At 39.9% G+C, this 26,275-nt stretch overlaps 2 protein-coding genes across 6 annotated transcripts in view; one reads left to right on the forward strand and one right to left on the reverse strand.

Annotated features, from left to right (window-relative positions):
- Positions 1-18,561, reverse strand: part of LOC128657073 (oocyte zinc finger protein XlCOF7.1-like) — a 176,132-nt gene extending 157,571 nt beyond the window's left edge. The window contains exon 1 of one of the 3 annotated variants that reach the window (XM_053711304.1): positions 18,483-18,561. The gene's annotated coding sequence lies outside the window, so the exon portion shown is untranslated. Of the gene's footprint in view, positions 1-15,743; positions 16,999-17,951; positions 17,984-18,482 lie in introns of those variants that run through there. The other 2 variants (XM_053711303.1, XM_053711305.1) reach the window with 2 other exon arrangements.
- Positions 18,043-26,275, forward strand: part of LOC128657072 (gastrula zinc finger protein XlCGF57.1-like) — a 73,234-nt gene continuing 65,001 nt past the window's right edge. The window contains exons 1-3 of one of the 3 annotated variants that reach the window (XM_053711301.1): positions 18,043-18,064; positions 19,951-20,056; positions 25,761-25,865. In XM_053711301.1, the coding sequence (XP_053567276.1) occupies positions 19,988-20,056; positions 25,761-25,865 (174 nt within the window). In that variant the 5' untranslated portion in view covers positions 18,043-18,064; positions 19,951-19,987. The other 2 variants (XM_053711302.1, XM_053711300.1) reach the window with 2 other exon arrangements.

A 26,275-nucleotide genomic window follows, 5' to 3' on the forward strand; every position in this document is an offset into this window, starting at 1 on the left:
TTTTATTATGGTAAAGAGATGATGATGTGATATTAAACATATTTAATTCACTTATGCATAATCTAATACTACACGTGACCAGCTGCATGTAGAGCAGATAACATATAAAGTGATAAAATGTGACAATCTTTATATAGCAGGTTTGTCAAACGTTATGGGGTGACACATTTGTTTAATATTAGTATCATGAGAAGCAAGAGAAGGTGACACATTTATTACAGGAATATGCAGAGTTAACTGATAAATCAGGAAACAAATGTAAAATACTAAGTGCCACAGCTCCCTGGTTACCAGTTATCCTGTAATTTATGGGATTATCCCAAACTGGTAGCTCTGTCCTGCTGCCCCTCAGTTCTTCATATGCTATTTATGCTCAAACAGAAATCTGCCCCAAATCGTATAACCCAAATATTACCTTGATCATAGGATAAAATTACAAATTATGTGAGGCTGCTAAAGTGAGGACACAACAAATACTGTGCACCAAGTAAGTATTTGCCCTACTACATGTGCTGTAAGCCTGGTCCTTATACCTACTAACCACTGAACAGTTGTGCTTCATTTTATTATATTTATTGCATTACTCTGGGATGTGGTTTCCTCTTCATATTTAGTTAAATGTCTTCATGTCACCCCTAACTTTTCACCTCTCCTAATGCCATTAAGATAGTTATAAATGGTCAATTATAGCAACAGTAATAATAATAATAATAATATCTAATAGCAATAAGAAACATATTTTTACAAACTTTTTCCCAGTTATTTCACATCCTGTGTGGGACAACCATGCAGACTGACTTCCTGTGTCCCCATCACATATACAAGTGATAAATATACAATTATTATAAACAGGTCAGACTAGTACCCATCACCCTAACACACAGACTGTGCTTCATCAAGTCCTCACTCCCTCAAATACAGCTTGCTCATTGTATCAGCCCCCTCACACCCAGTCCATTTACCAGCTCTCAGCCCCCCTCTGTCTCACACCCCAGCCCCTGTACAGATTCTCAGACCCTCTCCCTGACACCTCAGTCCTGTACTGGTTCTCAGTCCTCCTCTGCCTCACAGCTAAGTCCCTGTGCAGACTCTTAGCCCCCTCTGTCTCACATCCCATCCCTTGTACAGGCTGTCAACCCCCTCTGTCCCACACCTAAGCCCCTGTACAAGATCTCAGTCCCCTCTGTCTCCCACGCAAGTCCCTGTGCAGACTCTAATCCCCATCTGTCTCACATCCCATCCCTTGCACAAGATTTCAGTCCCCTCTGTCCCACACCTCATACCCTGTACAAGACTCTCATACCCCTCTCTCTCACAGCCCAGTCCTGTACAGGTTCTCAGTCCTCCTCTGTCTCACACCCCAGTCACTGTGCAGACTCTCAGCCCCCTCTGTCTCACACCCCAGCCCCTGTACAGACTCTCAGCTCTACCGTCTCACACTTAAGCCCTTGTACAGACTAGGCCTGTCAAAAATAATCGTTTTGACGATGCATCGCGATGCGGCATGAAACGATTCTGCATCGATGCGCTGAGACGCGATAATCGATTAACGTTACCCACGTGACCAGCCTCCAGGAAACGTAAAAGAAAGTGCGCGAAACATCGTTTTGACGTCACTGACGTCACGTCACCCAATAAAGCAACATGGGCGCTCATGGGCGGTCTCTTGAAGTGCCGAAGTTACGCAGTAGGAGCAAAGCAGCAAAGCAGGAGTTTGTTGCCTGAGATTGATGATGGTACACGGCGGTATACTACAGCTACACGGCGGGCTCATTTTTATTTTGTGGGAGACAGAGGAGGAGACCTATGGTGAGAATTAGACTAACTAACTGTTTGTTTAGTTAATAGTTACCAAAACGTTGTACATTTTGCCAATGCCATGCCATAATTGCCATTGCCATGCCTGCCTATTGCCTCAACTGCCTACTACTTGCCAATAGGTAAGAGCAAATCAATAAGGGGTACACAATCACATTTATTACACAATAAGGGGTAACAATTAAATACTTGCCTTATTTACTTAACGTAGTATGCTGAGCTGACTGAGGCTCAGGCTGCTGCATAATTAATTGCTGCATTATTGAATAATATTGCATATATAAAAAATGTATTATAAATAAATATAGTATACTATTATTGTCTAATAATGTCTCTATTAGTCTAATCTGTATCTATATCTACATGTTTTTCACATGGATGGATGGCCTGGTCTGAAGTTCTAATATTTTAATAATATATTAATTCAAGAAAGTGCATGCAATTTTAAACAACTTTCCCTATTATATAATTTGCTTATCCTTTGTTGAAATGCATAGCCTCCTCCTTGTGCACAAAGTATTATATACTTAGTAAGTAATGTGTGTGCTGTGCAATGCATTGCTAATATGTCATCAACAAACGATATCTGAGAAGTATGAAGCAAATTAAATAATAGAAGAGTTAGTTATGATGTTTATTTAAAATTGTATTCTCTATCTGAATCATGAAAGTAAATGTTTGGGTTTTTGCACCTTTAAGTGTGTAATATATTACAGTAACTGTGTCAGTGAGTGAGTGATGTCCCCTGCAATTATCACAATGCAATTTGTTTTAAAATTTATGTTCGCAAAATGTATGGCATTGGCAAAGTAGTTGAAGTTACTAGTACTTGTTGATTTTACATTTGCGGCTTGACATTTTGACAACTGGAACTTAGTGTATTTTCTTTTTTTTTTAACACTGACAGAGTTTGACGTTGACAACAACATCATCCGTCACATATGTACATGTCATGCTAAAATGACAGAGGGAGACAAAAAAGATAGAGAGATAAAAAATGCACCTAGCTTTGGTATTGTTTGACTGTGTGTGACTGTGACTGTGTGTGTGTTGTGTAACAATATATTTGTGATCCCATAAAGATATTGATAATCAAAGTTAGTAAATCTAGTAGTTCAATGCTACTTCTTGTATAATGTCTATTACTACTTCTAGTGTTACTGTGATGTTTGCCAATCAGGAAGTGCTCTGTTTTGTAGATGTTGTGCTATTGTTACAGCACACCCCTGTATTGTTTGCAATGCCGTGAGTGCATAGTGCACACTGCATAAGGGATTATTAATATTATTCATTCACACTAAAAAATTGTCTATTTTAAATAGACCCTTTAAGAAAGATATCATATGTTTTTGTTTATGATCCCAATCCCAAATGCCATCCCACCCACTCCCAGGCAGATCTGTAGGGGTTAACCGAATATAACCAACCAGTTAACAATAACAATGTGTGTACTGCAGTGTCTAACTGTCTCTTTATGAGTGTGTGAGTGTGTCTGTGAGTGAGTGCCAGTTTGAAAAGTTTGTATGTATCTCATTCTCTATGAGTGTGTGTGAGATGAGTGTATTAACTGCCTTTGAATTTTTTTGTTTGTATGTGATTGTGTGTCTGTCCCAGTGTCACTGTCTAAGTGTCTATGAGTGTGAGTGTGACTGTGGCTGACTGTGGTGCCATTGAATGTTTTTGTTTGTGTGTGTGTCCCACTGTGTCTCTAGTGTCTGAGTGTCTAGTGAGTGTGACTGTCTAACTGTCTATGAGTGCACTATGCAGAGAGTGAGACTGAAGCCAAACCCCACTATAGGGGAAGGAAAAGCCTTGAGTAAACCTTGAGTAAATCTTTATTGGATCACAAATATACTGTGCACTACAGACAGTACAGCACACACACAGTGCCACACACAACAGCACAATACAAAAATAAAGCACACACACCTCAGGTGAGTGGCGTGCCACCCTTTCTTCACCATGATTTACTCCTTGATGTCTGTGTCCTTTTTTATGTATTGTTTGTTTGTGTGTGACTGCTGTGTACTGTTCAGTGACAGACTCAGTCACTATTCAGTTGTGTGTAGTACTGCTTTAACAGTAACTAATAACTAACTAATTATATTTGTGATCCCATAAAGATAATATAATCATCAAGAAGAAACTGTAGTTATAGTAGTTCAGTTCAATGCTACTTGTTTTAAATGTCTCTCTCTCAGTCTCTAGTACTATTGTAAGTCTGTAACTGTGTAAACTAATTGTATATGTCACAATCACATGTGTGTTGTGTGCACACTCTGTGCTGTGTGTTGTGTTCCAGATTCTTCACGTGATGTTTGTTTGCCACAAATTGACAGTCATGAAGGCACAGTGGACTGCACCTGTAATTTTGTACCTATAAGGGATTTATGTTTTGTTTTCTGAGGACAATTTTCACACAAATAAGGTATTATGGTGGTAACTTAAGCTTAACCTATCTATTTGGGTTTTAATTTAATGTCTATTATATTATTATTACTAAGTAAGTAAAGAAATTAAATTAAAACCAACATAGATAGGTTAGACATTTATTTGTTGTTCATGTTTCTTTACAAGTGTATAGTGTACTACTTACTAATATATAATATATACATTTAAATATTTTCTTTTACTGAAGAAGTACACTGTGAGCACTGCACTTTTTACACTACGTACTCTGTAACTACAGTTTGATGCCATAATATTGTTTCCAAACCAATACAACAATTGCCATTTAGTATTTACTGTTCTATAAACTGTTGTTGTCTGCTGTGTTCAGACTTTGCCACAGGAAGAGTGTCCTTTTTTGAGCTAATAAAATAAAAAAAGAGTTTATTTCAATACTTTGACTTCTTGAATTTTTTTTTCTGAAAAATTTAAAAATTGGGCAGAAATAGTGCAGTAATCGTGATGCATCGCGATGCATCGTAGAATCGAATCGTATCGAATCGTTACGATGATAATCGTAATCGAATCGAATCGTGAGACAGGTGAAGATGCGCAGCTCTAGTACAGACCCTAAGTCCCCCTCACATCTAAGCCCCTGTACAGGTTCTCAGCCCTCCTCTGTCTCACACCCGAGCCCCAGTACAGACCCTCAGTCCCCCTCTGTCTCATACTCCAGCTACTCTATAGACTCTTACCCCAGCCCCTGTACAGACTCTCAGCCCCCTCCATCTCACACCCCAGCTCCTGCACAGACCCTGAACCACAATAACACCACAGTCCATATATAGCCTCTCAGACCACCTCTTTCTCACACCCCAGACCCTGTACAGACACTCAGCCCCCTTACACCGCAGACCCTGTACAGAATATCACCCCCTTAAACCTCAGTCCCTGTACAGAATCAAAACTCTCTCTCTCACACACACCAGTCTTGTAGTGGTTCTCAGCCTCCCTCTGCCTCACATCTAAGCCCCTGTACAAGTTCTCAGATTCCACTGTCTCACAGCCCAGCTCCTGTACAGTCCTGTATAGTCCATGTATCCTCAACCCTTTGATTCTCTCTGCAGCCCCTCTTAAGTCTCTCAATCCCCCTCTGTCTCACACTCCATCCCTTGTACAGGCTTTCTGTTCCCTCTGTCTCACACCTCATACCCTGTATAAACTCTTAGCCCCCCTCTCTCGCAAACAGCCCAGTCTTGTACTGGTTCTCAATCCTCCTCTGCCTCACATTTAGTTGAAATATTTTTTATTGAATTTCTGATGAATAACATACAAATCATAGACATTGAGAAAGGGAGGATCACTGTATACACTTATATCAAACAGATAAAACTGTGACATCCCCTTACTGACATCAAGTGTACATTTCTCAACATACTGGGTCTGGCAGGTCTCATACCTCCATCCCCTTTATAAAGACAGATAGTTAACAGAACATCAAAAACTAAAACCCTTAACTCCCCCTACCCTCCCTCCTCCCCCCTCCAGGTGTTTCCCATCTCCACAGGTGTCCCACTGATTCTTTTAATCTATTATTTTGTCATCTCCCTATTTAATAGGAAGAAGAATGTGTCAGCTGAACTATACTAGAGGTCAAGAATGTCCAGTCTTTCTAGATATGAGTTACCAATACGTAGAGGATTCTCCCTGTACCTATTTTATCTACCCTACCTTCCTGAACTTTCTCTCTCATCTCTTTCTTGAGTAGTGTGTGAATTGGTGTGGCCTTTCAAGATCCAGTAAAACCATACTTTCTGAAACTGCTCCGTGTTCCCTTGTGCCCATGCTGCTAATTCTGACATGATATAGATATCTTTTCTAATACCTCCGCCCATCCCGGCGCAGTCACCTTCCAGTGTCTGGCTATGCATATACGTAGGCATGTGCAAAGTGTCCTAATAAAAGTGTTGATCGCAGAGTTCAGTGAGCCCACCTTTTCGTGCAGAAGTGCCTGAGTTATCGTTAATTCGATTCTTTCATCCAATGTATCACTAATTAGTCTCGAAAGCCTATCCCAGAGTGGTCGTACTCGTGAACAGTCCCACCACATATGTCTGTACGTCCCTCGCTCCCCACACCCTCTGTAACAAAGGGCGCTATTCATAGTGGGAATGTGAGCTGTCCTTTCCGGCGTAAGGTACCACCTAAAGGTTACCTTCAAACAATTTTCTTTCATATCTGCACTAAGTACCCCCTTCCCAGTGTCTGATATAATCTTTTCCCAATTTTTCTGTTCCCTTACCTCTCTCACATCTCTCTCCCATCTCTCCATAAGGGGAGACTTAAGGGTAGTTTTCTTTCCTTGTAGCACCAAATATATCTGAGATATAACATGTTTTTCCCTAGATTCTGTGCTACATATCTTTTCTAGAGAGGTGAAAGATTGGTTTGATCTATTTGCCCTGTATTTAGAGATAGCAGATGAAATCTGCAGGTAAAGAAACCAGTTCAGTGTGTATGGTAGGATTTTATCCCTAATCTGGTTAAATGTGAGGATTGATGTCCCACTCAGGAAATCTGCAACCCTATAAAGACCCTTATTTTCCCATTTTCCCACTGCTTTTCTAAGATCCATAGGTAACAGAAACTTTAAGGGTAGTAATAAAGAGTAAGGGCTAAATAAATTTATCTGTTTGGTTATCTTGTGCCAGGTGTGTAATGCTTCCTGTGTCACTGGTGATCTGTATGCAAGTTTTTTTGTGTTCCATAAGGGATCCCATAAAATATCTGCTGAGCTCTCACAACCTTCAATGTCCGCCTCTATTTTTGGCCAGATAACCCCCTGAAAATTTTTCTCCATAATGACAGATTGTGCCAGCCTGGAGGCCTGGTAATAGTCCACCAGGTTCGGAACCCCCACTCCCCCTATCTGTCTATGTTGTTTCAGTATCTGTGACGCTATTCTTGCTTTCCCATCTCCTCTCAGGAACCGAAGTAAATCTGCTTGTAAGGCGTTTAGATCTGCTAGGGGGATCCCAATCGGCAGAGTTCTAAAAAGATACAAAATCCTGGGTAGGACATTCATTTTTCGTGCCATGAGTCTCCCGTACCATGAGAATCTGCCCTTTTTCCAGTTATTGAGATCCCTTCTGATAGCTTTATATAGGGGTACATAATTTAATCTATATAGATCTGAGAAAGTGCTATTCATTAGGCCTGTCAAAAATAATCGTTTTGACGATGCATCGCGATGCGGCATGAAACGATTCTGCATCGATGCGCTGAGACGCGATAATCGATTAACGTTACCCACGTGACCAGCCTCCAGGAAACGTAAAAGAAAGTGCGCGGTACATCGTTTTGACGTCACTGACGTCACGTCACCCAATAAAGCAAAATGGGCGCTCATGGGCGGTCTCTTGAAGTGCCGAAGTTACGCAGTAGGAGCAAAGCAGCAAAGCAGGAGTTTGTTGCCTGAGATTGATGATGGTACACGGCGGTATACTACAGCTACACGGCGGGCTCATTTTTATTTTGTGGGAGACAGAGGAGGAGACCTATGGTGAGAATTAGACTAACTAACTGTTTGTTTAGTTAATAGTTACCAAAACGTTGTACATTTTGCCAATGCCATGCCATAATTGCCATTGCCATGCCTGCCTATTGCCTCAACTGCCTACTACTTGCCAATAGGTAAGAGCAAATCAATAAGGGGTACACAATCACATTTATTACACAATAAGGGGTAACAATTAAATACTTGCCTTATTTACTTAACGTAGTATGCTGAGCTGACTGAGGCTCAGGCTGCTGCATAATTAATTGCTGCATTATTGAATAATATTGCATATATAAAAAATGTATTATAAATAAATATAGTATACTATTATTGTCTAATAATGTCTCTATTAGTCTAATCTGTATCTATATCTACATGTTTTTCACATGGATGGATGGCCTGGTCTGAAGTTCTAATATTTTAATAATATATTAATTCAAGAAAGTGCATGCAATTTTAAACAACTTTCCCTATTATATAATTTGCTTATCCTTTGTTGAAATGCATAGCCTCCTCCTTGTGCACAAAGTATTATATACTTAGTAAGTAATGTGTGTGCTGTGCAATGCATTGCTAATATGTCATCAACAAACGATATCTGAGAAGTATGAAGCAAATTAAATAATAGAAGAGTTAGTTATGATGTTTATTTAAAATTGTATTCTCTATCTGAATCATGAAAGTAAATGTTTGGGTTTTTGCACCTTTAAGTGTGTAATATATTACAGTAACTGTGTCAGTGAGTGAGTGATGTCCCCTGCAATTATCACAATGCAATTTGTTTTAAAATTTATGTTCGCAAAATGTATGGCATTGGCAAAGTAGTTGAAGTTACTAGTACTTGTTGATTTTACATTTGCGGCTTGACATTTTGACAACTGGAACTTAGTGTATTTTCTTTTTTTTTTAACACTGACAGAGTTTGACGTTGACAACAACATCATCCGTCACATATGTACATGTCATGCTAAAATGACAGAGGGAGACAAAAAAGATAGAGAGATAAAAAATGCACCTAGCTTTGGTATTGTTTGACTGTGTGTGACTGTGACTGTGTGTGTGTTGTGTAACAATATATTTGTGATCCCATAAAGATATTGATAATCAAAGTTAGTAAATCTAGTAGTTCAATGCTACTTCTTGTATAATGTCTATTACTACTTCTAGTGTTACTGTGATGTTTGCCAATCAGGAAGTGCTCTGTTTTGTAGATGTTGTGCTATTGTTACAGCACACCCCTGTATTGTTTGCAATGCCGTGAGTGCATAGTGCACACTGCATAAGGGATTATTAATATTATTCATTCACACTAAAAAATTGTCTATTTTAAATAGACCCTTTAAGAAAGATATCATATGTTTTTGTTTATGATCCCAATCCCAAATGCCATCCCACCCACTCCCAGGCAGATCTGTAGGGGTTAACCGAATATAACCAACCAGTTAACAATAACAATGTGTGTACTGCAGTGTCTAACTGTCTCTTTATGAGTGTGTGAGTGTGTCTGTGAGTGAGTGCCAGTTTGAAAAGTTTGTATGTATCTCATTCTCTATGAGTGTGTGTGAGATGAGTGTATTAACTGCCTTTGAATTTTTTTGTTTGTATGTGATTGTGTGTCTGTCCCAGTGTCACTGTCTAAGTGTCTATGAGTGTGAGTGTGACTGTGGCTGACTGTGGTGCCATTGAATGTTTTTGTTTGTGTGTGTGTCCCACTGTGTCTCTAGTGTCTGAGTGTCTAGTGAGTGTGACTGTCTAACTGTCTATGAGTGCACTATGCAGAGAGTGAGACTGAAGCCAAACCCCACTATAGGGGAAGGAAAAGCCTTGAGTAAACCTTGAGTAAATCTTTATTGGATCACAAATATACTGTGCACTACAGACAGTACAGCACACACACAGTGCCACACACAACAGCACAATACAAAAATAAAGCACACACACCTCAGGTGAGTGGCGTGCCACCCTTTCTTCACCATGATTTACTCCTTGATGTCTGTGTCCTTTTTTATGTATTGTTTGTTTGTGTGTGACTGCTGTGTACTGTTCAGTGACAGACTCAGTCACTATTCAGTTGTGTGTAGTACTGCTTTAACAGTAACTAATAACTAACTAATTATATTTGTGATCCCATAAAGATAATATAATCATCAAGAAGAAACTGTAGTTATAGTAGTTCAGTTCAATGCTACTTGTTTTAAATGTCTCTCTCTCAGTCTCTAGTACTATTGTAAGTCTGTAACTGTGTAAACTAATTGTATATGTCACAATCACATGTGTGTTGTGTGCACACTCTGTGCTGTGTGTTGTGTTCCAGATTCTTCACGTGATGTTTGTTTGCCACAAATTGACAGTCATGAAGGCACAGTGGACTGCACCTGTAATTTTGTACCTATAAGGGATTTATGTTTTGTTTTCTGAGGACAATTTTCACACAAATAAGGTATTATGGTGGTAACTTAAGCTTAACCTATCTATTTGGGTTTTAATTTAATGTCTATTATATTATTATTACTAAGTAAGTAAAGAAATTAAATTAAAACCAACATAGATAGGTTAGACATTTATTTGTTGTTCATGTTTCTTTACAAGTGTATAGTGTACTACTTACTAATATATAATATATACATTTAAATATTTTCTTTTACTGAAGAAGTACACTGTGAGCACTGCACTTTTTACACTACGTACTCTGTAACTACAGTTTGATGCCATAATATTGTTTCCAAACCAATACAACAATTGCCATTTAGTATTTACTGTTCTATAAACTGTTGTTGTCTGCTGTGTTCAGACTTTGCCACAGGAAGAGTGTCCTTTTTTGAGCTAATAAAATAAAAAAAGAGTTTATTTCAATACTTTGACTTCTTGAATTTTTTTTTCTGAAAAATTTAAAAATTGGGCAGAAATAGTGCAGTAATCGTGATGCATCGCGATGCATCGTAGAATCGAATCGTATCGAATCGTTACGATGATAATCGTAATCGAATCGTGAGACAGGTGAAGATGCGCAGCTCTACTATTCATCTTGATCCCAAGATAAGTGATGTGAGTTTTTGCCCATGTGATATTGAAATTTAATTCTATCGACTTCTTTGTATGTGCTGGGAGGCATATCGGCAAAGCCTCGCATTTATCCAGGTTAACTTTGTAACCTGAAATTTCTGCAAATTTTCCTAAAATATTATACAGGTTAGGTAAAGAAATCAAGGGTCTGGTTAACGTCAATAAGACATCATCCGCAAATAATGTCAATTTATATTTGTCGTTGGTCACCCTTACCCCAGACACATCTACTGATTGTCTAATAAGTGCTGCTAGTGGTTCTATACTGATGGCAAATAAAAGTGGCGAGAGTGGGCACCCTTGACGGGTCCCGTTTAAAATATCAATGGACCTTGAGATATATCCTGCTGCTCCCACCACCGCCGTCGGCCTTGAGTATATAGCAGTAAGTGCCTTCATAAATGCCCCCTTAAAACCCATCCTTTCCAGGACTTTAAACATATAGGACCAGTCTACCCTATCGAACGCCTTTTCCGCGTCAAGTGATAGAAGTAGTGATGGCGTCGTAGTCTGTTTTAAGTAATCTGCTAGAGTCAAAATTCTTCTCACATTGTCTGGGGCTTCCCTATCCTTAATGAATCCAACTTGATCTTTATGAATTAATGTTGGTAAAATCAATTTAAGTCTGTTAGCTATAATTTTAGTGAATATCTTGAGATCTGTATTAATCAATGAGATGGGCCTATAATTTTGACAATATTTCGGGTTTTTCCCTACTTTTGGTATCACCACTATCTTAGCTTGTAACGTATCTCTAGGTAGTTTCCCTCCCGCTAGTATTCCATTGTAAAAAGTCAACAGATGGGGTAGTAACTCTCTCTTAAATAATTTATAGTATTCCCCCGTCAACCCATCTGGGCCTGGTGCTTTTCCCGTTTTAAGGTCTCTGATTACTGTCAGTATTTCCATAGCTGTAATGTCCTTATTAAGTACTTCAAGGTCCGAATCCTGGATCAATGCTAGTTTAGCCTGTCCTAAAAGTTCATTTGTCTGCCGAGTGAGATCCCCCGGAGCCACCTTTTTTCCATCATAAAGATTCTCATAGTATTGTGCAAAAGCTTCTGTTATTTCTTGGGGGTTAGAAGTGGGAGCCCCGTCCTGTCTGTATACAGAGGGTATAGCAAACAATTTGGTTCTCTCCCTCAACTTATATGCCAAGTATTTATCGGGCTTATTTGCATATACATAGTAATGTGCCCTCAATCTCAAAGCAGCCCTAATTGAATTTTCTTTTAGAATTGTAGATAGTTCTTTTCGTTTATATTGAAGGGACTTGTATGTTCCCGAGGCTAAAGTACGTCTGTGCTCTCGCTCTAATGTTTCTACCTCCCTCTGGAGTGTGTTCACTTTTTGTGTTGACTGTCTTACTATCACTGATTTTTCTTTAATAAGCAAGCCCCTCAGCACAGGCTTGTGTGCAGCCCAGACCACTAACGGGTCCCCCGTAGATCCAACGTTAACCTGCCAATATTCCCTCAATGCTATTCTAATCCTTTCGTATACCGCTGGGTTCCTAAGGAGTGTTGGGTTATATGTCCATGACCTTGGGCGAGTAAAATGTAAAATACCTGCTAGTTCTAGAATTACTAAGGAGTGATCAGACCACACGCACACCTGCGTATTTGATGCAACTAAGTTAGGGATCAATATTTGGCTCACAAAAATATAGTCAAGGGTAGAATAGGAGTTATGTGCTGGTGAGTAATATGTGTATTCATGTGCAGAGTTACCCACTGCCTCCCACGAGTCCATGAGGTTGTGCGCTCCCAGGGATTCCCTAATTGACTTAACTATTGAATTATGTCGATGTTGTTTGTTTGACTGTCTCTTCATTTCTCCTCCAGAGTAAGAGGTCATGGATACATTAAAGTCTCCCCCTAAGATTATTCTGTCTTGCGACCACTGGGTTAGATGTTGCGAGATTTTTTCAAAGAAAGCATTTTGTGTCTCGTTGGGTGCATATACATTACACAAAGTAACCTTAGTATTCTGAATTGTGCCTCTAACTATCACAAATCTACCTTCCGTATCCCTAATTTCACTGTCTAGTATAAAATCTAAAGATTTGTGGACTAGGATTGTCACCCCTCTTTTTTTTGTTTCTGTAGTAGAGTGGAAATGATGGGGGAACTGCTGTGTCCAGTATCTAGGAATTGTCTGCGCCAAGAAGTGCGTTTCTTGAAGAAATATAATGTTTGCTTTTAATCTCAAGTACTGTGTCATAGCCGTCCGTCTTTTAGTATCTGTGTTTAAGCCCCTAACATTATGGGAAACTAGTTTTATATTATGTGACATCATCAATCCCTTTCGTCTTCCTTTCCATCCTCCTAATATATCTTATCTTAGAAAATCTATCCAACCTCCCGGAAATCTTCCTACCCACCGTATTCCCTGAAACCTGTATTTTCCTCTTACGTCTAGCCTTCCCTAACCTCCCTTTGTTACACCTGTTGGGAAACACCTGGTTTAAAAAAAACATAAATAAAACAACATAAGAATGTAAACCTAGCAACAAAAACTTTGATAATCCCTTCAGGATTTCAACACTTTGTATACCTATGTGCAGTCAGTAGCATAGCTTAATCATTATGGCATATTATACATCTGAAGTATAGGTAAGAATAAAAAAGAAAGAGAAATCAAAACATAACAATGAGGTTTGCCTTTCTGAATGTAAGACAAAATAATTTGAGATTATTTTAAAACATGTACTGTAGTAGGCCTAAAAATTGCAACGAATTTTCCTTCCTTGATACCTGCTATGTGGAGAGGGGAATACATTAAGGAGATGTGTCCATGTCTACAGTCATAGTCATCTTGTCTGTGGGGCTAGTCCCCCAGAGCAGGCCCAAAAAGGCTAAACATCTTTTCCCCTCTCCTCCGTTTCTTATTTACTAGGAACCTATAAAACCTGGAAAACAAAACATTTGCATTATATCATTGTACTTATCTGGTTCTTTAAATATGTCCTTGCAAGTCCCTGTAGTTCAGAGCCATCCCCTTTGCTTCAGCTAAATTGAGTTCATAAAGAGGGAAAAAAGAGAAGATAAAAAGCAATATTCCCCCTTCTTTCGTCAGAGGAGGGAAAAAAGAAAAAATGAAGAGAAGAAAACTCCTCCATAAACTTGTGTGATCAGGTCTTCCGCTTCTTCTCTGGTATCCTAGACCATTGCTTTTGACGAGGGCTTCTCTCCTGACTGGGTTGAATAGGAGTGGCATCCTGCTGTAGTGCAGCTGGAGGGTCCATCTTCATCCTACGACAGATTTCTGGTATCTCTCGAGGATCTTTGATAGAGAATGTCCTGTTTTCCCATGTTATATGGAGAGCAAACGGGAAGCCCCATCTATATGGTACTTGATTTTTCCTTAACAAGGAAGTCAGCGGTCTTAGGGAACTCCTTCTTTGTAGGGTCCTTAGGCATAAGTCCTGAAAAAACTGGATGATGTTCCCCTGGTACTTAAAGGTGGGATTCTTCCTCGCCGCTGCCAGTATTTCTTCTCTCTCTTTAAAGTGCAGCATCTTGATGATGATATCCCTGGGTGGTTTGTCTCCCTTCGGCTTAGGCCGAAGTGCCCTGTGTGCCCTTTCCATTTGAAAGCTCTCCTCTCCTCCCGACCCAGTGATGCTCCGGAAGAGATTGAGCAAATATGTATTCAGGTCTTTAGGGCCTATCGATTCTGGGACTCCTTTTAATCTGAGATTAGATCTTCGGCTGCGATTCTCCAGATCCTCTAGTTTGTCGTAAATATCTTCTATTTCTGATTGTTGAGAAGTAACTTTATCCGTTACTGCGTTCAGATCCTCCACCATTGAGTCACCATTTTCCTCTAGAGTGTTTACACGTGAACCCAAGTCCACTATCTCTTGCTTTAATTCCGTTATGCTGTTAGTTACAGAGTTTTGCAAAGTTTCCATTTTTTCTATCAGTCTCTCAAAATTGACATTAATATCCTGCTTGGAAACCAGGTGATCCAAATCTGCTTTGGTTAGGGGCCTTGACTCCTCCAATCTTTCCTTAGCGCCTTCCTCTACCTCCCCTTCTTCATCTGAATCTTGTGTTTGAATATCTGATAATTTATCTCCTTTCAAGGGTTTAAAGAAGAGGTTAGCTGTAGATTGTTTATTTAGTGAAGTTGTTTTATTATTTTTTCTGGCCGCCATCTTAGTCTGCCCCTGTCTCCCTGTCAGATGTGGTGCGTGGTATTCTAGTTTTATTTTTCAGGGGAGCAGAGTGTTCTTCTATAGACAGAGTGTCAGAGTCTCTATGTCTGCCAGAGATGTATATAGTGATTCCTCAAACACCTTCCCGTATATAGTATACTTTTAACAGGCCAATATGTCGCTAAAACTCTTCCTCTATATAAATTATGCTGCTTGGTATTAAAGGGGCATAATGAAGTCTCTAGAGAGCAGCAATGTCTGTCAAGGAGTGTAATAGATCAATTCTCAAGCCATCTTTATGGAGTATCTGGGTTTGTATCCTCTGCCTGGCCTCTACTAGTTTGCATGATCAAGCTGTCAGCCCCTGTATTCCTGAGTAAACTTTTAAATCTTTGGTGCTGCAAAGTTCAACTGGCAACTTTTCCAGTCATGGCTTCTATGTGGCTCACCAGCTTCACTATCCATAAAGCGGTGTCATTGTTAACCTCCCCGTGGCTGCAGAGGGGCAGAGGCCGGGGCATGCAGATATATAATAAAGGAAGATGGCTTCCCACGTGACCTGATCTGCTACCTCGCGTTTGGGCCTGTCTTTCTGCTACTTGCCGTTGGGATAAGTGTCCCTCTGTCTTGCAGAAGCCCCTTATATAGTGGGCATATGTGTCCCCCTCACCCCTACTCCTCCGGCTCGCCACAGGTCAGGCTGCTGGAATACTCGGTCTATTTCCTCATTATAGTACAGCCCTTCATATGTACCTGTTCCGGTGCTTAGGAGCTGCAGGTGCCGTTCTCACATAATCCTCTGATCTCCCTTCACTGCTTTCCCACTCCCACGTAGTGTCGGCAGACTTAGGTATCTTTTCTGCTAACTCCTCCGGTCACCTCCGTTCAGCTGGGCATCCTCTTTCTGAGAGCCGTGTCGCAAGCAGCGCCACGTGGGCTGTAACAATGGCGCCTGAGCTGCTGCTGTTCTCACCTCCGTTATAAGGCTATTTATTGCCTAGGGGTTGCGACTTGCTTAGAGTTATGACTGATGTTACCCCTCACTTTTGGCTCCTCTTTTGTCTGTTTTCCTACCTCCTACATCACTCTTTTAACTAATATGCCATTTATGCTGCACGGAGCTCTTCACCTACACTTCCATTCCTTAGCTCCTCCCTCTGCCTCACATTTAAAGGGACATTCCATCCAAAATTGGAATCCCCAAGGATGCATTTCAGTTTTGAATGGAAGCATTTTTGTAATATACATGTATTAGCAAAAATGCTTCTAATAAAAGCTATAGCTGTTTAAAAAGTGTATTTAAGTATGCTCTGTGCACTATCATTTTTAACACAGCACTTGATCAGAGAGCCTAAGGTGCTTGTACCATCTGGTAATGACTCAATTTGTTAATTGTAGACATGATACAAGCTCCACTGGTGATCTGAGCAGCTGCAGTATTTAAAACAGAGTATTTACTATGGTGTACTTAGAATATCTAGTTATGCATCGCATGCAGAATTTTTTTTAACACTAAAGCAGTGATGACTTTTACTAGAAGCATTTTTGCCAATACTGTATATTGCAAATATGTTTCTTCTCAAATATGTAATTTATCTATGTGCATTTAAATTTTGACCGGAATGTCCCTTTAAGCCCCTGTATAAGTTCTCAGCCCCCTCAGTCTCACACCCCAGCCACCTCTATCTCATACTCCAGCTCCTCTATAGACTCTCTGCCACTGTCTCCTCTGTCTCACACCCCAGCCCCTGTACAGACTCTCAGCCCTCCTCTCTGTCTCACACCCCAGACCCTGTAAGGACTCTCAGCACCAATCACACCCCAGCCCTTGTAAAGACTCTCAGACCCCCTCTGTCTCACACCTAAGCCCCTGTACAGACTTTCAGCCCTCCCCTCTGTCTCACACGCAAGTCCCTGTACAGGCGCTTAGCCCTCCTCAAATTCCAGTCCGTGTATAGACTCTCAGCCCCCTCTGTCTCACATACCCCAGCCCCTGTACAGATTCTCAGTCTCCCTCTCACCCCAGTCCTGTACTGGTTCACAGTCCTCCTCTACCCCACACCTAAGCCCCTGTACAGACTTTCAGCTCCCTTTGTCTCAGACATCAGCCCCTTCTGTGTTACACCCTATCCCCTGTACAGACCAACATCACCCCAGTCCCTGTACAACCCAACATCACCCTTGACTCATACCCCAGTCCCTGTACAGACCATCAGCACTCCTGTCTCACACCCCAGCCCCTGTACAGCCCAACATCACCCCTGTCTCACACCCCAGCCCCTGTACAGACCATCAGCACCCCTGTCTCACACCCCAGCCCCTGTACAGACCATCAGCACCCCTGTCTCACACTCCAGCCCCTGTACAGACCATCAGCACCCCTGTCTCACACTCCAGCCCCTGTACAGACCATCAGCACCCCTGTCTCACACTCCAGCCCCTGTACAGACAATCAGCACCCCTGTCTCACACCCCAGCCCCTGTACAGACCATCAGCACCCCTGTCTCACACCCCAGCCCCTGTACAGACCATCAGTACCCCTGTCTCACACTCCAGCCCCTGTACAGACCATCAGCACCCCTGTCTCACACTCCAGCCCCTGTACAGCCCATCAGCACCCCTGTCTCACACCCCAGCCCCTGTACAGCCCAACATCACCCCTGTCTCACACCCCGTCCCTGTACAGGTTCTTATCCCATGCCCCAACTCACACCTCAGTCACTGAAGATTTGCAGCCCCCCTCTGTCTCACACCCAAGCCCATATAGACTATAAGCCCCCCTCTGTAGACTCGCGGCCCCCTCTATCTCACACTCTAGCCCATGTAGACTCTATGCTCCCTTCTGTCTCGCACACAGCCCCCTCCTTCCCCTCTCTCTCCGCACCCCCAGGCCCCAGCTCACCTCTCACCCTTAGGCGGCTAACGTTAGTTGTCACCCCTCCTTAAATCACTAATATTACCTGGTAGCAGCTAGATCCAGTCCTGCTAAAGTACTGATGATGTCACTGCACTGCAGTCACGTGATTCACGGGTCCTTTAGCTGCAGGGGATCTAGCTATTACTCGAGGATAAGGTACTGTAAAGAGGGTGTGTGTGTGTGTGTGAAGCATAGGGAACCTCTAATAATATGTATCTGTGTATAATGCACTGGGGAGGTATTTGTGTGTGTGGCAATGGGAATATCTCTATAATATTATATACCTGTGTATAAGGTACTGGGGAGGGGGCTGTGTGTCCTTGAGGCAAATTAACATCTCTATATATATCGGTATATAAGGTACTGGGGTTCCCTATGCCTCCGTTACACATAATATTTTGGAGAGGTTCCCAATCCCATCTTGTATAGAGATTCCCTCTGCCTCTCACATGCGCATTCAGGCTGAATCACCTCCCTGCCAAAGCCTGCTGCCTAATAAACACGCACATACCGTCTTAAGTACAGTATATAGAAGTATATACCACTATACAATTATGTATTTGCTCATATTTACCTTTATGAAACCGGCAGCATATTGATACTTTTCATTATAGCAACTCGGTCCCTTCGAGCTGAAGGACCTGTGACGTCACAAGACTGCTGCTGTGACCACACAGGAAAGAGGACTGCAGGAAGTTTAAATGCATCTTCCGGTAACTCTTAGTGCATTTAGATCGCTGCACACATCACACATGTAGTTATTGTTGTATGGGAAAAGCTTTTACCGTCTCAGCACTCAGTACAGTGGTTTCATGTAGGTAACTGTGTATGTCAGAATGAAGACATTTTTTAATAATAACTATTTATTTAAAATGTACTACAGGCGATTTTGTATGTGAAGCAGAGATAACTTCCATATACAATTATATATCTGTATTTAAGGTACTGCGTGTGTGGAAGAGGGAACATGTGTATAATATTGTATAACTGTATATAAGGTACTGGGGAGGGGAGTGTGTGTGTGTGTGCGAAACAGAGATAACCTCCTACACAATTGTATATCTGTATCTAATGTACAGACTAGGAGGGGGCTGTGTGTGTGTGGGGGACCTCTCTATAATATTTTATAACTGTATATAAGTTGCTGGGGATGGGGCTGTGTGTGTGAGGAAAAGAGAACATCTATAATATTGTAAAACAGTATACAAGGTACTGGGGAGGTGGCTTGTGAGAGACAGAGGAAACTTATGTAATATTATATGTTTGTATATAATGTACTGGGGAGGGGGTCTCTCTATAACATTATACATCTTTATGGGGGCTCTGTGTGTGAGGTAGATGGAACCTTTCAATAATATTACATATTTTTATATGACATACTGGGGGGCTGTGTGTGAGACAGAGGGAACCTTTCTAGAAATATTTTATATGTGTATATAAGATACTGATGAGGTGGCTTTGTTTAAAGCAGAGGAAACCTTTATATAATAATTTGTATCTGTATATAAGGTACTATTGAGGTGTATGTGTGTGAAAGAGAATCAGGGAGCCTCACTATAGTATTATAGCTTTGTAAACAAGGTATAGTGGTGGGATATGTGTGTGTGTGTGAGTCAGAGGGATCCTCTCAATAATATTATATATCTGTATATAAAATACTGGGGAGGGGATTAAGTGTGTGTGTGAAATACAGAGGTAGACTCTTTATAATATGAACTAGCTCTGTATAAGGCACTTGTGGTTTACTATTACTTATGTATTGTATAGTACACCCTCTAAGCTCCCTTCTCTTTTACTCAAACACAAAACAACCTTTATCATCAGTTATGAGTGTGTGTGGAATGTGTGTATATGCATGTATACATTAATGTGATGCATATATATGTAGGTATAAGTAACCTGGGTATTTGTGAGTTGGTGTATATATGTTTGGGATATACATGTAAACAGATATATTTCAGGTGTATGTGTGTCTATAGTATGTGTGTATGGCCAGTAATCCCTTATCTGTAATTTCTGTCATGTACGTGCCACTGTTGCAGGTCTTAGTGTTACAGAATATCACTGACCACGAACAAGATGAAGAAGAAGCTGCCTGAGCGGATCCTGAATCACATCCTGGAGATTCTCTACCTGCTGACGGGAGAGGTGAGAAAACATCATAACAACACCACAGTAACCTGCAGTGGATATGTGTATTAGTTGCTTAGCAACAAGAGGTGATAGATGCTCAGAGATAAAGAAAGAGCCAGTGTTTTAAGGTGTTTATGCAAATACAAAAGTGTAAATTCACCTGAGGAGACAGTTACTACCCAGCAGCCTTTTGTTATTTGTTCTATCATACCCATACACAGGTCAGCAATAGGCAGCTTATGAAGCAATGACAGGTTTAGGTTAACAATAATAAACTAGTCTTTATATAGTATAGACCATTGTTTCTCAAACACAGTCCTCAAGTACCCCCAACAGGCGAGGTTTTCATTATAGCTGAACCAGTGCACAGGTGACATAATCAGCTGATTGGTAAGAGAAGGTTAGTAACAATAGTGTTACTGATCAGCGGATTACTTCACCTGTGCACTGCTTCAGCTAATGAAAACCTGGCCTGTTGAGGGTACTTGAGTACTGCCGTTGAGAAACACGGGTATAGACAAGTAGTAATTTGTGCAGAAGAGGAAGTGCTATTGTATAGAGTGGGCATACGCATGCGTACATATGCCATATATAGATAATAAGACGAAAAAGGCAGCACACATGGTATCCAAATAAAAAACAGAACTTTATTATGGCATTGCAAAAAATACAAACAGGAGGAAAAGGCTATGACTAAGTGCCGCATGGCTATGACTAAGTGCCGCATGGCACGTAACGCGTAAGGACACGTCCCCCTTTTCCTTGTGTGTGTGTGTGTATGTATTTTTTGCAATGCCGGAATAAAGTTCTGTTTTTTATTTGGATACCGTGTGTGCTGCCTTTCTCGTCTTGTTGCATATATTCGGGACACGCTCAGTCCTCCATTTGGCCTGCACCTCGAGTCTTCAATTGTGAACATTACGGAACTGCTGTTCTATGCTATCTGTGACCAGAGGCTGTTGCTGATCTACAGAGGTATTCCTGGAGCCACACTACCCCCCCTTCCCATATATAAATAATACCTGCACGTACACCTGCTAGCTGGTTAGTCTGCTCACATCCTGGTAATTTCATTGTGCATGTTACCTGGATTTCCTGTAATTTATCTGTATATGTTTTTTTTGTTTGTTTTTTAAACTGCATGCAAAGATACTGGAATGTATCTTACAGGAGCCAGAAATTGACCTTGCAATATATTACACAGTGATTGCTTGATTAGTGAATGAGCTTAGTTATATTTTTCCTTAATTGCCCATTCCAAAGGGGATATTCAAAAAGATTCTTAAGGCTTTTGCCCCTGGACTGCAAATAAATGTGAATGTTGCAAACAAAATGACCATTTAAATGCTTATAAAATGTATTTTGCATGCAGACCTTTTTCCAATGCAGCTCTTAATTGCTGAGACATACTGTGCATATGTAAAACCTTTATTGTGTAGACAGATATTTTGCAAGGAATGTTAACTCCTTAAGGAACAAACAGTAAATACTTGCTAGACATCATGATGTATTTAAAGCAAAGATTGGTCTTGTAAATAATATGTAGATTGTATTTTTACAATTATATTATTTGTTTAAATATTGAAAATATGTCTAAAGTTTTCATTTCTATAAATTACTTTAGTTTCTATAAAGTGATATTGAACTAGTTTTCTATTTATCTCTGTTTATGTAATTAAAGTCAGTGTTCTCCCCAGGACCTTTTTAGTGGGTGCACAACCCGGCTGAGTTTACTGACCACCCTGCTAAAATGTTAGCCAATATTACGTTAAATCATTGCGCATTATAATGAAATACATTTATGCTAAATTATGCAGAAAATTATATAATATTAGAAAATATTACACTGCCCCCACACTGTTTCATAATAACACCCGGCTGTGAAATTCCTTCTTTTATAACCTGTTTTATATCTGTATCTAATTGTCTTCAGAAGGGGAAACAGATAAGGTGCAACTTAAGCCCAAACATGGCAGCTCCCATACGTTATAGAAACTTAGTGGGATTTAAAAAAACAAAAAATGTCAGTGTTAAATTACAGGAAAAGGAAACAAAATAAATAATGAAATTATACTGTAGTCTTTTTATCTACATATATTTAAACATCTTATATTATAATTTCACACTGTTTAATATCCTTTTAATTCCTGATATATACTATATGTGTGTGTGTGTGTGTGTATATATATATATATATATATATATATATATATATATATATATATATATCTATCCTAGTTATAACACAAGCACTTACTGGACTTGATACAGGTGAAATAAAAAGTGATTTATTCAATATAAACAAGTGACGTTTTGGGGTGTTCACCCCTCATCAGACCAACAATTGTACAGAGTGAATCAAACATTTTTATACATATTGAAACTCCACCCACTGTGCAAAAAACACCAAACTGTTACCATGGCAACCATAGAAAAACCAAATACATTGTGAATGGTCATAGTTACTAATCCTGTGTTATTATACAGTGCAATAATAAACATATAGTGGGACCATTTGCAGAACATCACTGAGTATAGTCAATCCTTTTTAGTGATAAAAATACATTCTCTATTTAATATTATCACAAACCTCAGTTGTTATTCCTTCACTGAGAAAATTACATCATAAGCCCCACCCTCAAACTTTGTGTAACAACAACATGGGGATGTATCAATGTGTATCATAAATGTATCAAAAACTATTTGACAGAACTATCCAAATCAGTGTATGAATGTGTATAAAGAAACAAATGCCTAGTGTAATCACTTTCAACTCCTATAGGCATGTCTATAGTTCTATATTGGACCTAGCAATAGAGATAACAAATCTATATACCAGCTATTGTCTAAGATATCGCTCCAAATGTATCCTCCGAATTACCTACATTTAGACAAACTGATCAAAATATTTTCAAAAAATAAAACATATCCTTATATAACTGCTTAGTTTATTTTCCCCATGATGTAACTGAAATGAGACTGACATTTAAAGATATATATATATATATATATATATATATATATATATATATATATATATATATATATATATATATATATATAGCTGTACCATACACATAGTGAAAATTTACATATGCTCCCTGATGCTAACTTTATCTATGTGTTTAATTCTATATGTTTAACTTGACTTTTGGATTGCATTTTTATGTTTTTATTTTTTTAAATACTTCGATCAGTTTGTCTACATGTAGGTAATTCTGAGGATACATTTGGAGTGATATCTTAGACAATAGCTGGTGTATAGATGTGTTATCTCTATTGCTAGGTCCAATATAGGACTATAGATACATAAATAAAAAGAGAGAAGCAGTCAAACTGGGAACGAACAAAAGCATAATAGCTTGTTCTATGGCTAGTTACCACTCAAGAAGCAGCCTCTTTTTGCTCAACATGTGCCTTTCACAGAGAAGAACTTTCCTGAAGCATATCAGTCTGATCCTGACTTCACAGTACAGTCCAGCCCCGAAATACCAGGCAATCCCTCTCTGAACAAGAGAAACAGCAAAACCCCAGACGTACGTTTCGGCCTATTGTGGGCCTTGTCATTGAGGTGCAACCATATCCCTGTAGGCACACTGAGCAACGGGTCCACGTCTGGATTCCCGCATCACACTTAGGGAGACTTCCCTAAGTGTCATAATTTGCATAAATAAAAAGAGAGAAGCACTCAACCTGGGAACAAACAAAAGCATAAAAGTTTGTTCTATGGCTAGTTACCACCCAAGAAGCAGCCTCTTTTTGCTCAACATGTGCCTTTCACAGAAAAGAACTTTCCTGAAGCATATCAGTCTGATCCTGACTTAACAGTACAGTCCAGCCCTGAAATACCAGGCAATCCCTTTCTAAACGAGAGAAACCGTAAAACCTCAGACGTACGTTTTGGCCTATTGTGGGCCTCGTCAGTGAGGTGCAGCCATATCGCTCTACGTACGTCTGGAGTTTTGCTGTTTCTCTTGTTCAGAGAGGGATTGCCTGGTATTTCGGGGCTGGACTATACTGTGACAGTCTGATCCTGACTTCACAGTACAGTCAGCCCCGAAATACCAGGCAATCCCTCCTGAACGAGAGAAACAGCAAAACTCCAGACGTACGTAGAGCAATATGGCTGCACCTCACTGACGAGGCCCACAATAGACCAAAACGTATGTCTGAGGTTTTGCTGTTTCTCTCGTTTAGAAAGGGATTGCCTGGTATTTCGGGGCTGGACTGTACTGTGAAGTCAGGATCAGACTGAAATGCTTCAGGAAAGTTCTTCTCTGTGAAAGGCACATGTTGAGCAAAAAGAGGCTGCTTCTTGGGTGGTAACTAGCTATAGAACAAGCTATTATGCTATTGTTCATTCATGTTGAGCGCTTCTCTCTTTTTATTTAGGACTATAGATATGCCTATAGGAGTTCAAAGTGATTACACTAGGCATTTGTATCTTCATACACATTCATACACTGATTTGGATACCGTTATGTCAAATAGTTTTTGATACACATTCATCCCTGTGTTGTTGTTGCACAAAGTTTGAGGGCTGGGCTTATGATGGCATTTTCTCAGTGCAGGAATAACAACTGAGGTTTGTGATAATATTAAATAAATTTGTTTTTATCACTAGCAAGGATCGATTATACTAAGTGATGTTCTGTAAATGATCCCACTATGATTACACTATATGTTTATTATTACACTGTATAATATTAACACAGGATTAGCAACTATGAGCATTCACAATGTATTTGTTTTTTCTATGGTTGCTATGAACAGTTTGGTGCTTTTTTGCACAGTGGGTGGAGTTTCAATAGGTATAGAATGTTTGATTCACTATGCACAATTGTTGGTCTGATGAAGGGGTGAACCCCAAAACGTCACTTGTTTATATGGAATAAAACACTTTTTATTTCACCTGTATCAAGTCCAGTGAGTGCTTGTGTTATAACTTGGATATTTGAACTTTCTATAGCACCCTGGCAGAACTTAAATTTACTGTTCGTGGGAGTGCACTTATTTCAGTGGATTATATATGTATATATGTGTGTGTGATATATATATATATATATATATATATAATATACTGTACATACAAAGTCCTAGTATCCGAAACCTGGCCAAGGATAAATGGTAATACCGATAAAGCAGGCAGCACAGTGTGAAATGCAAATAGAAGCCTTTACTCCACAATAAGGAAAAAACATAACTTTTCGGTTCTAGCCAGAACCTTTGTCAAATGGAGGCCGTGACAGACCTGGGTTATGGACGTTATGGGTTAAGGCCCTACCTGTTTTTTCCTTATTGAGGATTAAAGGCTTCTATTTGCATTTGACACTGTTGCCTGCTTTATCGGTATTACCATTTATCCTTGGCCAGGTTTGGGGTACTAGGACTTTGTGTATTTTCAACAGCAGCAGTGCACCAGGCAGTCGTTTGCATGGTGAGTGCCACTTCCTCTGTGCAGTGTGTGTATATATGTGTGTGTATGTGTATATATATATATATATATATATATATATATATATTTACTGTGTGTGCAGATATTTTGCAATGCAACACTTAATTCCTGATATTTACTGTGCATATATGCAATATTTATTGTGTGTGCAGATATTTTGCAATGCCTTGCCTTGTGACCGTGATGAGATGGGGAATATGATAACAGGATACACACAGGTGATGTGATAGGGGTCAGTGATGTTTTTATGTTTTACTCTTGCAGCGTGTGACTAACTCACTGACAGTGAGTCACATGACTGGGGACAAGACGACAACAGAGAGGATACTGACCCACACCCTGCAGATCATGTACCTGCTGACAGGAGAGGTGATGGAATATGTCATAATAACATCTGCATGTCCCTGTCACTGGCTGTATTTGTTTATTTACACATATTAACATGGTTTGTAATGATTACGATATGCTGATTGCAGCCTGACATGCCCTCGCTTATTCTGTACTTGGGGTATATAACCTTTTCACACTAAGGGCCAAATATATGTATTTTTTTTGTATATACTTTAAAAAGCAGGTTTAACCTGAAAAACAAAACATCTACAAATATATTATTATATTATAATAGACCACAAATATTCAAACATTTACAGAACATGTTTAGCATTTCTTATTACCGAGGATGGCTACAAAGCTGCCACATTTCAAAGAAATTTGTTTATGCAAAGAAAAGTTACCAGAACCTGTAAAACAGAGTTAAAGGGTTTAGGGGTTAATGGCTG

This window comes from Bombina bombina, chromosome 4, assembly GCF_027579735.1.
Source record: "Bombina bombina isolate aBomBom1 chromosome 4, aBomBom1.pri, whole genome shotgun sequence".
In the NCBI taxonomy this organism is placed as follows: domain Eukaryota; kingdom Metazoa; phylum Chordata; class Amphibia; order Anura; family Bombinatoridae; genus Bombina; species Bombina bombina.